This window comes from Gymnoscopelus microlampas, assembly GCF_963454915.1.
Source record: "Gymnoscopelus microlampas genome assembly, chromosome: 16".
Lineage (NCBI taxonomy): Eukaryota > Metazoa > Chordata > Actinopteri > Myctophiformes > Myctophidae > Gymnoscopelus > Gymnoscopelus microlampas.
Genome location: NC_139953.1, coordinates 47759818 through 47776746, shown reverse-complemented (window position 1 = coordinate 47776746; position 16929 = coordinate 47759818). Strand labels below are relative to the sequence as shown.

The 16929-nt window shown below is 43.7% G+C and overlaps 1 protein-coding gene across 1 annotated transcript in view; it reads right to left on the bottom strand.

Moving 5' to 3' along the window:
• nbas (NBAS subunit of NRZ tethering complex) overlaps window positions 1-16929 on the bottom strand; it is a 250929-nt gene that overhangs the window by 95552 nt on the left and 138448 nt on the right. Inside the window, 4 exon segments of the mRNA XM_084082265.1 lie at window positions 6263-6339; window positions 7167-7290; window positions 10636-10746; window positions 12217-12393. Of these exon segments, the coding sequence (XP_083938391.1) occupies window positions 6263-6339; window positions 7167-7290; window positions 10636-10746; window positions 12217-12393 (489 nt within the window).

Sequence of the window (16929 nt, the reverse complement as noted above, 5' to 3'; positions counted from 1 at the left end):
TAATCCTCTGCTCCTCGCAGGGGCGGGGCTTAGGCAAGACTGACGTCATAGTTGATGAGGTCAGATTTCAGTCAGCTCGACTTAACTCATTCAATGCCAAACTTATTTCTGGCTTTATCATCCCTGTGCCAAGGCCAAAAATACATTGTAAAAAAAAAAGTGCTCAGGAGCAGAGATACAGCCTTTTTCAGTAAGAAGTTAAACAAGAAGTGAATGGAGCAGCAAATCTTCAAATCATGATATCTTGGGTTCTGAACATTTAAAAAAAAAATAATAATAATAATAACTAGAAAAAGTGCTCCTCGGAGCACAACTCTCCGCCAGAAGACTTGTGTTGGTTCGAAGGTCGCGAAGGTCGCTATCCCTCTTGTATATGTAAGTGTCCTAACCATCCTGTCTGGGTAAGTGTCCTCTTCCGTTCATTCTGTGTAAGTGTCCTATCCCTCCTGTCCTATCCGTCCTGTCTATGTAAGTGTCATATCCCTCCTGTCTATATAAGTGTCCTATCTGTCCTATCTGTCCAATAAGACAGATAGGAACAATTGGACCGCGACTACTTGACTACTTCCGGTTCGAAGGTCTGGGAGTGAGCTAGTGGCCGGATTTTCGGTATTGGAATCTGGCTTATCACAGTGACACATGTATTTATAGGTCGCTATCCCTCTTGTATATGTAAGTGTCCTATCCAACCTGTCTGGGTAAGTGTCCTCTTCCGTTCTGTCTGTGTGAGTGTCCTATCCCTCCTGTCTGTATAAGTGTCCTATGTCATATCCCTCCTGTCTATATAAATGTCCTATCTGTCCTATCTGCCAATTATGTATCAGCCATGCAGCCATTTCATGGTTCCCGTCTTACCCAAGCCCCCAGAGCCGCTGAGAAATCTTGAAGCTGCCACCCCAGTGGCCAAAGCTGGAACTGCACACTAGTGCACACTAGTGCGCATGCTCATAACTTTACGCCAACCCAAAACCGTCTCAATAATTCTACTTCCGGCAGGCTTCCGGGTGCTTCAAAACGCCAGTGAGCACATTCATTGAAATGATAGCTGGGGGCGGGGCAATCCTCCCTCTAGTTATATTATATACCTCTATGGTCTTACCTCACTCTGACAGTGGCGGAGACACTGTCAGAGTGATGCCATGTATATATAGGCCCGGTGGCGTCACTAGCCAATCAGATCACAGTATTTCACGTGTCACGTGAGGCTTGACCAATCGGTGTGTCATGTTTAGAAAGTGAAAACGCAGTGATAACAATACTCTCCTGGCGGAGAGTAATAATATTCTTTTTATTTTATTTTTTTATGACATCGGTGACGTCATTGGCACTCTGGGCTTATGAGAAACGTGACGTCAATGGCTCTGAATGAGTTAAAAGCTGATTACACAGTGTGTGAGGAGCATTAGTCACAGAGAAGAGAGCCTCACACATCGAAAGACAGACTATTAGATCACACATAGAAAGATAAACCCTACAACTTCATATTCTGATGTAATCACATCATAAACATTACTGGATTGTAAAGACAGACATCACTGGTTGAAGACACCCCAGAACCACTGCTGGTACAAGCTGAAGGAGACACTCAGTCAAGAGATGGAGGAGAACCTGAGTGATGTTGATCTGAGGAGGATCCAGCAATATGCAGTGGATGTGACTCTGGACCCTGATACAGCTTGTCCCTACCTCATCCTGTCTGAGGATGGAAAACAAGTGAGTACTGGAGGAATAAAGAAGACTGTTCCAAACAACAGAGAGATTCTCTTATTATGTATGTGTCTTAGGAAAACAAAGCTTCTCTTTAGGAAGGTTTTACTATGAGGTTCAGGTTAAAGGGAAGACTGGGTGGGCTCTAGGAGTGGCCAGAGAGTCCATCAAAAGGAAGGGATCAATCACACTGACCCCCAACAATGGTTACTGGACTATATGGTTGAGGAATAGAAATGAGTATGAGGCTCTTGCTGGCCCTTCTGTCCTCCTCCCTGTAAGAGAGGAGGTCCAGAAAGTGGGAGTGTTTGTGGATTATGAGGAGGGTCTGGTCTCCTTTTATGATGTGGAGGCCAAAGTTCACCTCTACTCTTTCACTGGCTGCACCTTCACTGAGAAACTATATCCATACTTCAGTCCTTATCTTAATGCTGGTGGTACAAACTCTGCTCCTCTGATCATCTCTCCTGTCAACATGGATGATGATCTTGGTGAGACAGAGGAGAACATGTCCCCTCCAACTTCAAAAAGAAGGAAGACATGAAGTTGTCCCTCCAGTAAATTATTTGGAAATGAATGATGCGTGTATTTTATAAACTGACTCCATTAATGAAAAATAACTAAAATAAAATAAATGAATAAAAACATGCATTGTAATGCAGTAGGTGAGCCTGACAGCATTAAATACATGTGTTCAACAATGCATGTGTTTCAGAATAAGGACCACATTAACCATACAGTATGTCCTCCTTGGTTAATTCCAGACATTAGCTGAGAGAGAGAGAGAGAGACCAAGCAGGGACCCCCAGATCATAATACACTGTATTAAATGATGTTGCTTTGAGAAAACCTTCCATGAAAGTTGATGAAAGACTTTCAAAGCTGTTGGCCATATTTAGAAGATTGTCTGAGATCACTGTCTGTTGAAAGTATTCCAAAGCTTTATATTTTCACTGATTCTTTGTTCTTGTTTTTTTTAACTCATTTACTGCCAAGAACGACTACAACGACTGTTTTCCCCATAGGCCCAGACTGCCAAGAACGACTAAAACATTTTACTATTTTTTTTTTTTCCGTGGAAGCACAGTGAAACCCTCAGTGATTAGCAACCATCAGGGGATCCATCATACTGGAGATAAATATTCTGTGACTACTTGAAAAAGTAAGTAAAATCAAAAATTCGCTGGCAATCTGTGGCTATGTGGGGGTCCTTGGCCCCCCAGAGGACTGTGGCTATGTGGGGGTCCTTGGCCCCCCAGAGGACTGTGGCTATGTGGGGGTCCTTGACATGGATAAAGGGAAACAGACATGTAGGTACACACCAACACACCCACAGATTCCTGTATTCATTGAAGGATGTATAGATTTCCGAAAAGAAAAGGGCATATTGCTGCATCCATGTTTGTTTATATCAGGTTGCCATGGTTACCCAATATTCCTGTGAAGGTATGGAACTCCATATTTGGGCAAGACTGACGTCATAGTTGATGAGGTCAGATTACAGTCAGCTTGACTTAAAAGCTGATTACACAGAGTGTGAGGAGCATTAGTCACAGAGAAGAGAGCCTCACACACTGAAAGACACACTATTAGATCACACATAGAAAGATAAACCCTTACAACTTCATATTCTGCTGTAATCACATCATAAACATTCCTGGGTTGTAAAGACAGACATCACTGGTTGAAGACACCCCAGAACCACTGCTGATATAAGCTGGAGAAGACACTCAGTCAAGAGATGGAGAAGACACTCGGTAAAGAGATGGAGAAGACACTCAGTCAAGAGATGGAGAAGACACTCGGTAAAGAGATGGAGAAGACACTCAGTCAAAAGATGGAGAAGACAATCGGCCAAGAGATGGAGGAGAACCTGAGTGATGTTGATCTGAGGAGGATCCAGCAATATGCAGTGGATGTGACTCTGGACCCTGATACAGCACATCCCTACCTCCTCCTGTCTGAGGATGGAAAACAAGTGAGTAATGGAGGAATAAAGAAGACTGTTGCAGACAACACAGAGAGATTCTCTCCATGTGTCTGTGTCTTAGGAAAACAAAGCTTCTCTTTAGGAAGGTTTTACTATGAGGTTCAGGTTAAAGGGAAGACTGAGTGGGGTCTAGGAGTGGCCAGAGAGTCCATCAACAGGAAGGGATCAATCACACTGAAACCCAACAATGGTTACTGGTCTATATGGTTGAGGAATAGAAATGAGTACAAGGCTCTTGCTTTCCCTTCTGTCCTCCTCCCTGTAAGAGAGGAGGTCCAGAAAGTGGGAGTGTTTGTGGATTATGAGGATGGTCTGGTCTCCTTTTATGATGTGGAGGCCAGAGTTCATCTCTACTCTTTCACTGGCTGCACCTTCACTGAGAAACTATATCCATACTTCAGTCCTTATCGTAATGCTGGTGGTACAAACTCTGCTCCTCTGATCATCTCTCATGTCAACATGGACGATGATCTTTATGGGGACAGAGGGAACATGTCCCCTCCAACTTCAAAAAGAAGGAAGACATGAAGTTGTCCCACCAGTAAATTATTTGGAAATGAATGATGCGTGTATTTTATAAACTGACTCCTTTAATTAAAAATCACACCCTGTGTGAAGGTAGCGGCGCCTTTGATACATTTTGTCATCGATATGTGTTTATAATGTGTTTATAGCCACGTGTCACGTGAAGCTTGACCAATCACTTTGTTGACGTGTCTGACCAATCAGAACGTTGACGCAAAAGCCAGGTATAGAGCAGGATCCGCTCTATACCTAAAGGTATAGAGCGGCTAGCGCCGCAAAAAATAATAAGGAAAATAAGATAAACTAGAAAAAGTGCTCCTCGGAGCACAAGTCTCCGCCAGCAGACTTGTGTTGGGAATGTTACTGTGTCATAGTAACATGACACAAGTGTCCTATCCGTCTGTATAACTGTCCTATCCATCCTGTCTGTATAAGTGTCCTATCCGTATCCTATCCGTCCTGTCTGTATAAGTGTCCTATCCGTCCTGTCTGTATAAGTGTCCTATCCGTCCTGTCTGTATAAGTGTCCTATCCGTCCTGTCTGTATAAGTGTCCTATCCGTCTTGTCTATGTAAGTGTCCTATCCGTCCTGTCTGTGTAAGTGTCCTATCCAATTGTTACAGTATCCGCCATTTCTCAGCCATTTAGTGATTATTCCTGTCTTACCTCACTTTGAAAGAGGCAAAGACTCTTTCAAAGTGACACATGTATTTATAGCCCGTTATATGTCACTAGCCAATCAGATCACACTATTTCACCGTATTGTCAAGTGTCACGTGAGGCTCGACCAATGTTTGCTTGGCTGACGGAAAGTGAAAACAAACTCTCCTGGCGGAGACAATGAATAAAAACATGCATTGTAATGCAGTAGGTGAGCCTGACAGCATAAATACATGTGTTCAACAATGCATGTGTTTCAGAACAAGACCAGGAGACCTGGTTCTGCCAGACCCAGAATAAATTCCTAGAATCAGAGCACTACGTCACGGCTAAGCCGGACTTCGCATGACGTGTCTCCCTGTGTCCCTTTTATGCCCATGTATGGAGAAGAAAGGGACAGACCGAGGTCCCTTTTATGCCCATGTATGGACGAAAGGGGGACAGACAAAGCCTCATGTACTGTAGGCTGTCTGCCCATGTATGGACGAAAGGCGGACAAAGCCTCATGTAGGCCGACCCCTTGGGTCTGGCAAATAAGGACCACATTAACCATACGTCCTCCTTGGTTAATTCCAGACATTAGCTGAGAGAGAGAGAGACCAAGCAGGGACCCCCACATCATACTACACTGTATTAAATGATGTTGCTTTGAGAAAACCTTCCATACAAGTTGATGAAAGACTTTCAAAGCTGTTGGTCATATTTATAAGATTGTCTGAGATCACTGTCTGTTGAAAGCATTCCAAAGCTTTTTATTTTCAATGATTCTTTGTTCTTGTTTTTTTTTTTAACTCATTTACTGCCACGACTGTAACTACTTTTTTTCCCATAGGCCCAGACTGCCAAGAACGACTAAGAACGACTTTTTGAAAAAAGAAAAAAAAACGTACTTCCTAAAAATCCTGTATCTCGGCTCCTGTGCACTTTTTTTGTTTTACTATGTATTTTTGGCCGAGACACGTTATTTTCAAATGCGTATGAAAGCGAACGGGAGGTCGCGATGATTTTTTTTTCTTTTGTGGAAGCACAGTGAAACCCTCAGTGATTAGCAACCATCAGGGGATCCATCATACTGGAGATACTACTACTTGAAAAGGTAAGAAAAATAGAAAATTCGCTGTCAGTGGGCAAACGCAGCCAGAAATAAGTCTGGCAGTGAATGAGTCAATAACAATAAATACAAATAACAACAAACTAAAAATCCTATCGGACCCCATGCTGGAGACCCATGACCTATAGGGGGCGCTGTTCCTGGATAAGTGCTTTGGTGAGTCTACAGGTGGGTGTTGAAAATGTAAAATCTCTCTGTGTGTGAGTGTGAGTGTGAGTGTGTGTGAGTGTGAGTGAGTGTGAGTGTGTGTGTGTGTGTGTGTGTCCAACCTGTGGCAGGGCCAGTAAGTAGGCCAGGGCCAGCGTCATGTCCCTGGGAAACGCATCGTTGGCCAACTGTAACAACACTGAGAGAGAGAGAGAGAGAGAGAGAGAGAGAGAGAGAGAGAGTGTGAGTATCTCCATCTCTTGACTAAGTAAATAACTGCAAATAAAGAGCGTTGAATACAGATAACAGTGTGTGTGCGCGCGCGTGTGTGTGTGTGCGTGTGTGTGTGTGTGTGTGTGTGCCTGCGTGCGTGCGTGCGCACATGAGTGCGCGAGTGTGAGGTGCACATGCTTGTATGTGTGTATCTGTATAAGTGTGTGGTTGATTTTCAAAAAGTGAAGTCACTTGGTCATCTTCACAAGCGAAGGACGAACATGCATCACCAACGTGTGTCTGCAGGAGCTACAGTGTTGTAGTAACAGTGATCAGGGTGTGTAGGGGGGTGATCCATCACAGTCTACAGTGTTGTAGTAACAGTGATCAGGGTGAGTGAGGGGGGGGGTGATCCATCACAGTCTTGATGCTTCGACTCACAACTATCTCACAACTATCTCACTGTGTTTGTGTTACGGGAAATCAACCCATTAAGACCGGTAACGCATCTGTGTGTCATTTTAAGATTTAATATTTGGCTATTCAAAAATAGCAGATCTACAAGCTCGTATCGCGGCACTCGGTGCCGCGATACGAGCTTGTAGATCTGCTATTTTTGAATAGCCAAAGGTCTTAATGGGTTAACCCATATGATGCTATTTCACAAGTAAGTGTGTGCAAGATTTGCGAGCTTGAAGCACGTGTGTGTGTGCACATCGTCTCGTGTGTGTGCACGTTATAAGTGTGTGTGTGTGCGACACGTTAAAGTGTGTGTGTGTGTGTGTGTGTGCGCACACGTTATAGTGTGCGTACCCTCGGTGGCGGGGAACGGCGCCTGTCCTTCGGTCTTGGTCTCGGCCAGCTTGCCGGTTCGCAGCAGAACCTCAGCGAAGTTCTCTTGAGGCACGGTGCTGAAGGACCCGTACACATCCTGACTCTGAAATATATGCATACATAAAATATATATAATATATACATATCCTGACTCTGAAATATATAAATAAATATATACATAAATATATTCACATCCTGACTCTATTCATACAAATAGTATACTACATATACATATGCATAAATATATGTATACACATCCTGACTCTGTAATATATACATGCATATATATACATACACATCCCGACTCTGAAACACATACATACATACATACATACATACATACATACATACATACATACATACATACATACATACATACATACATACGTACATAAATAGTAGTAAAAATATTAGTTCTGACTCTAATATATACAAAAATAAATACATGAATAGAACAAGTTCTGACTCTGTAATATAAACATAAATAAATACAGTTCTGACTCTGGATGAAGATACATACACATATATAGAAGGAGGGGGTGGAATGGCAAAGATAAAGTGACACACAGTCTCATTGTTTGCCAACACTGATGTATGTTCAAGTATAGATATGTACAAACCTTACTGCATTATATAAACCTGACCCTAAATCATCCCCCACTGCTGCCCCCCCTCCCCATAGTGTACAACAGAGTCATAAACAGGTAGGATTTTTATGCCCAGAAAACGTTTGTATTTTAATGTATAACTTGCCAAATTCAAAATTGCTACAACGTTGCCTGAGAGGGTTTAATGTCCTTCTTTTTAATTTAATTTTTATACCGCGATTTTTGTAACCAATTTTTTTCACCCGGTGCCAATTTCCTACGTGATCCTGGGCGCTACACCAGCCCTACACCAGCGCGACACCAGTCCCCCACAGCCTGGGGAGGCCAGGGCCGAGCTCATGCTTCCTTCAGTGCATGAGAGCACCTGACAGGGGGGAGTTTCCCTGGTTGGACGGAGCGCGTGGAAGGAACACGTTATTCCAACCAGTTCCCTTCCCCTCCATCAGGCGCCCCGGCTGTCATGGGGGGAGGCGGTATAGCGACCAGGATTACTACATGTTTTTGTGAGGGTATTAACTACCCTAGGAGACACGGGGAGAACATGCAAACTCCACACAGAGTAGGCCCTTTCGCCAACCCCACCCTGGGTATGGGCGCTGATGACGCGGAGGAGAAGACACGCCCCCCAGCACCCACAGCGTCCCTGGCGGGAATCGAACCCAGGACCTTCTAGCTGTGAGGCGACAGCGCTACCGACTGCGCCACCGTGCCCCCGTTTAATGTCCTTCTAGACAGCTGACAGGCTTTATGGTGTTTTTATGCATTATTCCAGGGGGTGACTCGCGAGGAACTGATGGAGAGCAGGGAAAAGGCTCCAAGTGAGAAGAAAAGGAGCAGTTTGACCTTTTATGCCCCGGGGGGGCCACTAGTGGTCTTTTTACCCTGAGACACACATCATGTGGATGGCTCAGAGAGCCCACACGAGGGGAAACAGAGAGACAAGATAAGTGTTCACTCATGACATTTTAATGAACCTCCTCCAAACCCACTCCTTCTCTCCTCTCTCAACATCCTCAACTGCATGAACCACAGCCCATATCCCTGTTCTGCGGACGTACAGATCTACAAGTCTGAGGCAGTGGCACTCAGGGAAAAATCTCGGGGGAAACAAGTAAACAACAACACTACACTGACTACAAAACTGAAAAACGTTAATAAAAACAATATGCAAGTATAATCAATCAATCAATTATTCAGCGGTGGTCTCTCCATGTTGTAGTTTAGTAATGAATGGCTCAAGCTGCTCTCGGAGCCCCTTTTATGCCAGGTGAATACAGGTGATGGCACAGACCCCCACCCCTGGCACTCCTGGCACCCCATGAAGACAAATACATACATTTGCATCACAATACAGGCGAGGGTCGCTCTGCTGAAAGGATACGGTGGTGATTAGCTCCCTGCCTGCCCGCGTGAATGGACGAGGAGGCGGGCTAATGGTCCAATGGCCACTATTCTGTTTTTTTCTTTTACTTTATTTTCTAGGGGAGGCGAGATTTTAGTTGGGCAGGCGGCCGCCTGCCCTGCCTCTACGGTGGATACGCCACTGGTCTGAGGTAGAGACAGAGCTCACGTTTATCACAAGGAGCAACAGAAGTGCTCCCTTCTTCCCACCTCAGGCCGAGTCTTCAGCCTTGATCTCACACTAGATAAGAGCATCTGCTAAATGTCTAAATTGTAATTGTAACTAGGAGGGTGAAGGCTGTCAGACTCAGTGACGTGCACAGACCACTCTAGGTGGTGCTGGAGCACCTGCCCTTTGCCCTCTTCTTTTTCAGTTTACAGCAGGGGTCTTCAACAGGGGGTCCTCAGAGTTACTACAGGGGGTCCGCCAAATCTTTATGTGATAGGATTTTTCTTTTTACCATAACCACTGGAGACCTAGCATCCCTTTTCTGAGGAGAACTTTAGCCAAAAATAGCAGATCTACAAGCTCACAACGCCTCGCGCTAAGAGGCGTTGTGGGCTTGTAGATCGGCTATTTTTGGCAAAGAGGTATAGGTGTAGAGGGATAAAAGAGCAGACCAAGTAAACACAAAAAAAGTATAATTTACTTGAGCACTTGCCCCTCAAAATGTCTGTGCACGCCACTGGTCAGACTTGTTGGTTCTGTCCACCCCCCCCCCCAGATTTGGCACAAACATGGGGATGAATTAATTCTACTATTATGCCACCAACATGTGAAATGTCCTACCACCACCAGACATCAAAAAGTGTGACTCCCTTCCCTCCTTATAGACAAGTCTTCTAGCTTGCCAAAATAAATAACCCCCCACTGTTTCATTCTGTACTGCTCCTAGTATTGATGATCTATTGCATTGGTTCTCAAAACTTACTTGAGGCGGTTCCAGGGGGTCCCCAGCTAAATGATGGATAGGAACCAAATGGACCCTTATGGGTCTGTAACTCTGAGAGTTGTACACTCTCAGAGTTAAATTAACATTGATTTTATAATATAAATTGGGGTCCCAGAGGTATAAATGCCATTAAATGGGGGTCCGTAGCCCTAATGCATGTCAAACTGGGGGTCCTTGAAATTAAAACGGTTGAGAATCACTGCTAGAGCAGTAAAAAAATCTTCTCTCTATGGCCCTGGCATATCTTTTGAAATGGGGGTCCGCGGGCTAATAAGTGTCAATTTGGGGGTCCTTGACATGAAAAAGTTTGAGAGCCACTGATCTATTGTATAGTATTATTGTATGTTTTTATATGTCTTCTTGAATTGAACCACAATGGAAACAAGCTCTCAGGGCTTCTTGTGTTATGCTTCTAGCATTATTGTATAGCTGTACCTCTGTACTTTTTTATGCAAACCGTGAAATGAAGTATTGAATTAAACTCACCGGGTCCACGTATGGGTCATCAAACAGGTCCTGGTAGAACGGGCCGCAGCCCTGCCTCTCCAGGTTGGCGTTCTGCCCCGCCCCTTCCTGGTTCCCAGAGTCACTGGTACCCTGAGGACACGTGAAGAACATTGTTAAAGGGACCACACCATGAATTTTAAAGGTTTCATGACGTTCAGTTTTACCACACATTAAAAGTCTTTGTCATGGTTCTTCAAACGTGTATAAAGAGTTTTACCAAAAAAATCCACTCCAGTGGTCCCATGGCAGGTGTTTTTCTCTCACATTTCAAAAGCCTTTTCAACTGCAATGAAAAAATAAACCTTTGCCTGCGGGTGTCGCTGTTGAGGGATTTTGCCTGTCAATCATCGCCTCTGCTCCGCCGCCCCCCCCCAAAGGAAAGGATAGGTGAGGGGAGGGGCGAGGAGGAGAGTGGGCGGGATTAATCGGCTGTGACTTCACTGCCCAAGGGCCAAGCTCAGATTACTTTTCAGCCTAATTATTCAGAAAACCCCAGACCACAGAAAATTCACTGAATGTTCAAAGTTCAGATTTTTTGGGTGTAATTGAGGTCATAAAACCCCCCAAGAAACATAAAAAATAAAAAAGTGAAAATGAATCTCATAGAACCTTTAACATTTTCTTCTTTTTTGTGTTTTTGGTCTCCCCTACCTCTCTTCTATCCCCCAAAAATACCCCAGTTTGAACACTCAGGCTTTCACAGCAAATCTGGGGTTTTCTGTAAATTGGTCTCAAAACAGACCAAACTGATTTGCGCCCTGACGTGACGTCACGTCAGGGTGCAAATCCCTCCCGTTTGTCGGTTCCACACAGAACCAGGAGATAACATGCATACACACTGGCTCAATAGCGCCCCGTGCCGAACAGGACAGTGTGGATTTGCAGGTGAAAGTGCTTTATAAGCCAGAGAGAAGTTAGTTGGAATGAGTATATCTGAGGCTTGATTTAGGCTCAAACCTTTTGAAAAACGTTTGAGGGACATAAACAATATGATATTAAATATTACATATTTGTTTTTAATTCATGGTATAGATCCTTTAAACATTAACCACGCGCTGCAGAACACAGACACACCTATAAAATGTGTTAACTATGGCAGTCAATGAGTTAACCCATTGAGACCTGAAGCCGATTCTACATGTCTCCTAAATCTCAACAGTTTTCTGAAAAACGTATGTTTCTATATCAGTGGTGCTCAATCTTTTTCATGTCAAGGACCCCCAAAATGATATGTATTTGGCCGCGGACCCCCATCAAAATATCTTGTTCCAGGGACGCCCCCAGAAGCAAAGATTTGAGTTAAAAATGTTCGCTTTAAAAATATATATATTCAAAGATTTGCACACATTTTCACGATTTTTCAAAAATAGCAGATCTACAAGCTCATAGCGCGGCACTCGGTGCCGCGCTATGAGCTTGTATATCTGCTATTTTTGAATAGCCCAAAGTGTAAAATAATGCTTTTTAGCTCAAATCTAAAAATGACACATTTCCAGGTCTTAAAGTGGTTAATTGAGGATGTGACGGTGTAGTGTACATCCCATGGCTGTGTGTTCTTACGGGCAGCGGGCGGAGGAAGTTGAGCGAGTCTTTCCACCAGCGGTGGTCCGTGACGGCGGTCAGGACGGCCTTGGTGGTCAGTCCCGTGGTGGACAGCACCTCCATGGTCTTGGCGGTGGTCTTGTGGAGCAGGACCCCCGCCGCTCCCACAGGGGAAGCCAGACTGGGAGCACTGGTCTGGGGGGGGGCGGAGTCCCAGCAGGAGGGGTGTGGGGGGAAAAAGAGAGAGGGAATATAAAGGAGGGGTTTAAAGGTTTAAACAAACTAATGTGGACGACACTGACTGACCAGGTAGAGTGATGTCATACGTTCGCCTGTGATTCCCACAGCTCAATGTCCCTGTTCCACAGCTGAGCTGATACATTACGGACACACTAGAGCAGTGGTTCTCAAACTTTTTCATGTCAAGGACCCCCAAATTGACACTTATTTTCAAAAGGTATGCCAGGGACCCCCATAAGAGAAGATTGTTTACGGCTCTAGCAGTGATTCTAATCCATTTTAATTTCAAGGACCCCCAGTTTGACATGCATTAGAGGCTACGGGCCCCCATTTAATGGCATTTATACCTCTGGGACCCCAATTCATATTGTAAAATCAATGTCAATTTAGGGTCCATTTGGTTAGGTTCCGTTAGGGTCCATTTGGTTCCATTTGTACACTCTCAGAGTTACAGACACATACAGATGTGCCACTTCAAAACTTCACATGTCCTGCCATCGCCAAGACAGTAAATTTTCAGGGGATTCCCAGGGCAATAAGAGGGACAAAGAAGGGCATTTAAAATGATGAATTATTTTGATGATCACTGCTTTTATGATGCTAATTAATTTGAGCAACTCTTCAAATCACCTTTCGCCTCATAATGAGTCTGACACCTTCTCAACACACATTCTTTTGTTCTCATGCATATGGGTGTCTGTTGAAGGGAAAAACGGGGGGGTTTAGTGACAACTTCTTTTCAGGGGCAAAACAGTGCAATTTTAAGGGCAGAACAGGGAGGAAAACATGCCTTTTCAGGCCACTTTCAGGGAAAGAACAGTAACGTGTGAAGTTTTGAAGTGGCACATCTGTAAGGGTCCATTTGGTTCCTGTCCATCATTTAGCTGGGGACCCCCTGGAACCCCCTCAAGTACCCCTGGGGGTCCCCGGACCCCACTTTGAGAACCATGGCACTAGAGGGCAGTGCTGCTCTGTTCAATGTAAACGAAGACGGCGGCTAATGGTCTTTAAACATGACGTTCCTATTTGGGGCATTTTATTCATTGAAAATATCAGAACAGAAAATGCAAAAACTATGCCCATTTACTTGTATATTACTACACACACACACTGGAAAACAACACAGCAAACACACACACATGCAGACACTACAATGCAGACCGATTCACATGCACACCACCGCCACACACACACACACACACACACACACACACACACACACACACACACACACACACACACACACACACACACACACACACACACACACACACACACACACACACACACACACACACACACACGTTTCAATATAATTGTGAGGACAAACATCTTAGGACGACAAGTTTATGAGAACAATTTACACAATCATTATATTTTTGTAGATAACTTATTTTTGGTGAATGACATCGGCATCCTGCTTCTGGAGGGTCCCTCCCTGGAACAAATTGTTTTGAGAAGGGGGTTTGCGGCCAAATATACTAAATCTGTATGTACTGTATATGAAAAGTCGGCATCAGGTCTTAATGGGTTAATAGTTTGATACGATACTGTATGTTTTGTGATTGTTTATTGGAAATGCTGCCGTTGTGTAAGGATAGTATAGCTCTAAAATCATGTTGGACCATGTACAGTATCTTGAATAATAATGTAATAATATCAAAAAATGTCCTCACAATGTCTGTTTATCAAATTCTACTATACTGGTGGGGACCGTTTGGCCTTCACAAGTATACTGTAGTTGTAAAAGTACACACACACAAACACACGCACACACACACACACACACACACACACACACACACACACACACACACACACACACACACACACACACACACACACACACACACACACACACACACACACACACACACACACACACACACACACACACACACAATTCCTCAAGGTCATTCTGGAGCCGTGTGGAACTCCATATTTGGGAAAGACTGACGTCATAGTTAATGAGGTCAGATTACAGTCAGCTTGACTTAAATTACACAGAGCTTGATTACACAGAGTGTGAGGAGTATTAGTCACAGAGAAGAGAGCCTCACACACTGAAAGACACACTATTAGATCACACATAGAAAGATAAACCCTTACAACTTCATATTCTGCTGTAATCACATCATAAACATTCCTGGGTTGTAAAGACAGACATCACTGGTTGAAGACACCCCAGAACCACTGCTGATACAAGCTGGAGGAGACACTCAGTCAAGAGATGGAGGAGAACCTGTGTGATGTTGATCTGAGGAGGATCCAGCAATATGCGGTGGATGTGACTCTGGACCCTGATACAGCACATCCCTACCTCATCCTGTCTGAGGATGGAAAACAAGTGAGTCATGGAAACATATGGAAGAATGTCCCAGACAACAAAGAGAGATTCTATCCAGGTATCAGTGTCTTAGGAAAACAAAGCTTCTCCTCAGGAAGGTTTTACTATGAGGTTCAGGTTAAAGGGAAGGCTGGATGGGGTCTAGGATTGGCCAGAGAGTCCATCAACAGGAAGAGACCAATCACAGCAAACCCCAACAATGGTTACTGGACTATAGTGTTGAGGAATAGAAATGAGAACATAGCTGCTGCTGACCCTGATGTCCTCCTCCCTGTAAGAGAGGAGGTCCAGAAAGTGGGAGTGTTTGTGGATTATGAGGAGGGTCTGGTCTCCTTTTATGATGTGGAGGCTAGAGTTTATCTCTACTCTTTCACTGGCTGCACCTTCACTGAGAAACTATATCCATTGTTCAGTCCTGGTTTAAATAATGGTACAAACTCTGCTCCTCTGATCATCTCTCATGTCAACATGGACGATGATCTTGGAACTTCAAAAAAGAAGGAAAAAATGAAGTTGTCCCTCCAGTAAATGAAATAGAAATAAATGATGCGTGTATTTTATAAACTGACTCCACACGTGCATTAATGAAAAATAATAATGAAAATAAGATAAATGAATAAAAATAAGTAGGTGAGCCTGACAGCATAAATACATGGGTTCCACAATGCATGTGTTTCAGAATAAGGACCACATTAACCATACGTCCTCTTGGTTAATTCAAGACATGTATTGAAGGACTCACTAGATCACAAAAGACACACACCATCAGCATGATATTGATGTCTTTTAACTTTTAAACTGCCAGGTTTTTTTTTTACTCTCACAGACTGCCAGACTTTTGTAATCTTAAACTTAGAAAAAACGTTATTTGTTTTGTCAGTTTATTTTTTAACATTGATGTGAATGGAGCAGCACTTTTTAGAAAATGTTATCTCCTGGTTCTTTATGACGAACGGAAAAACGGAAAAAAATAAATAAAGAATATATGTATATATATATATATATATATATATATTTATTATTAATTGTTTTTGCAATGTATCCTATGGCTTTGGGCATTCCCTTACATTCCTCATGTGTTCAAGGTTGTTTCAGGCCAAGGACCCCTTAGCTGAGAGAGAGAGACCAAGCAGGGACCCCCACTACATAGCACATCCTATCCTATCCTACTACTTGAATTGAAATGACCTCCAAAATGTGTCCAGGTTAGCTCAACACACGATCACTCCATTTGCCCCGAAACTTGCCACAGACCAGATCAGAGCTCTGGCTATAATATAGGCCTTTTCCCCGCCTTCAATGTACTAACATATTGTAGGGTTAATATAAAACTACATTTCCTACTACATCTTAACATTTTAGCCACAGCAGCTTTCCTTCTTTCTGGCCACAGTATCTATATTAAAGGTTTCATGACGTTCAGTTTTACCACACATTAAAAGTCTTTGTCATGGTCCTTCAAACGTGTATAAAAAGTTTTAACAAAAAAATCCACTCCATTGATCCATGGCAGGTGTTTTTCTCTCACATTTCTAAAGCCTTTTCAACTGCAATGAAAAAAGAAATCTTTGCCTGCGGGTGTCGCTGTTGAGAGATTTTGCCTTTCAATCATCGCCTCTGCTCCGCCCCCCCCCCCCCCCCCCCCCCCAAAAATGAAAGGATAGGGAGGGGCGATAGGGAGGGGCGAGGAGGGGAGTGGGCGGGATTAATCGGCTGTGACTTCACTGCCCAAGGGCCAAGCTCAGATTACTTTTCAGCCTAATTATTCAGAAAACCCCAGACCACAGAGAATCCACTGAATGTTCAAAGTTCAGATTTTTTGGTTGTAATTGAGGTCATAAAACCCCCCCAAAAAACATTTAAAAAATTGAAAATGTGCTCCTCGAAGCACAGGTCTCCGCCAGTACTGTTCCTGATTAATCCTGTCTTACCTATTTATATTACATATTGTCACGTGTCACTTGACCAATGTTAGCTTGGCTGATGGAAGCTCACTTCGTCATGCGTCTCGCTAGCCAATCAAAGCACACCCTTTCAACACATTGTCACGTGTCACGTGAAGCTTGACCAATGTTAGCCTGACAGACACACGGAAGGACGGAGACGAAAACATACTCTCCACCTCTGGCGGAGACAATAAAGAA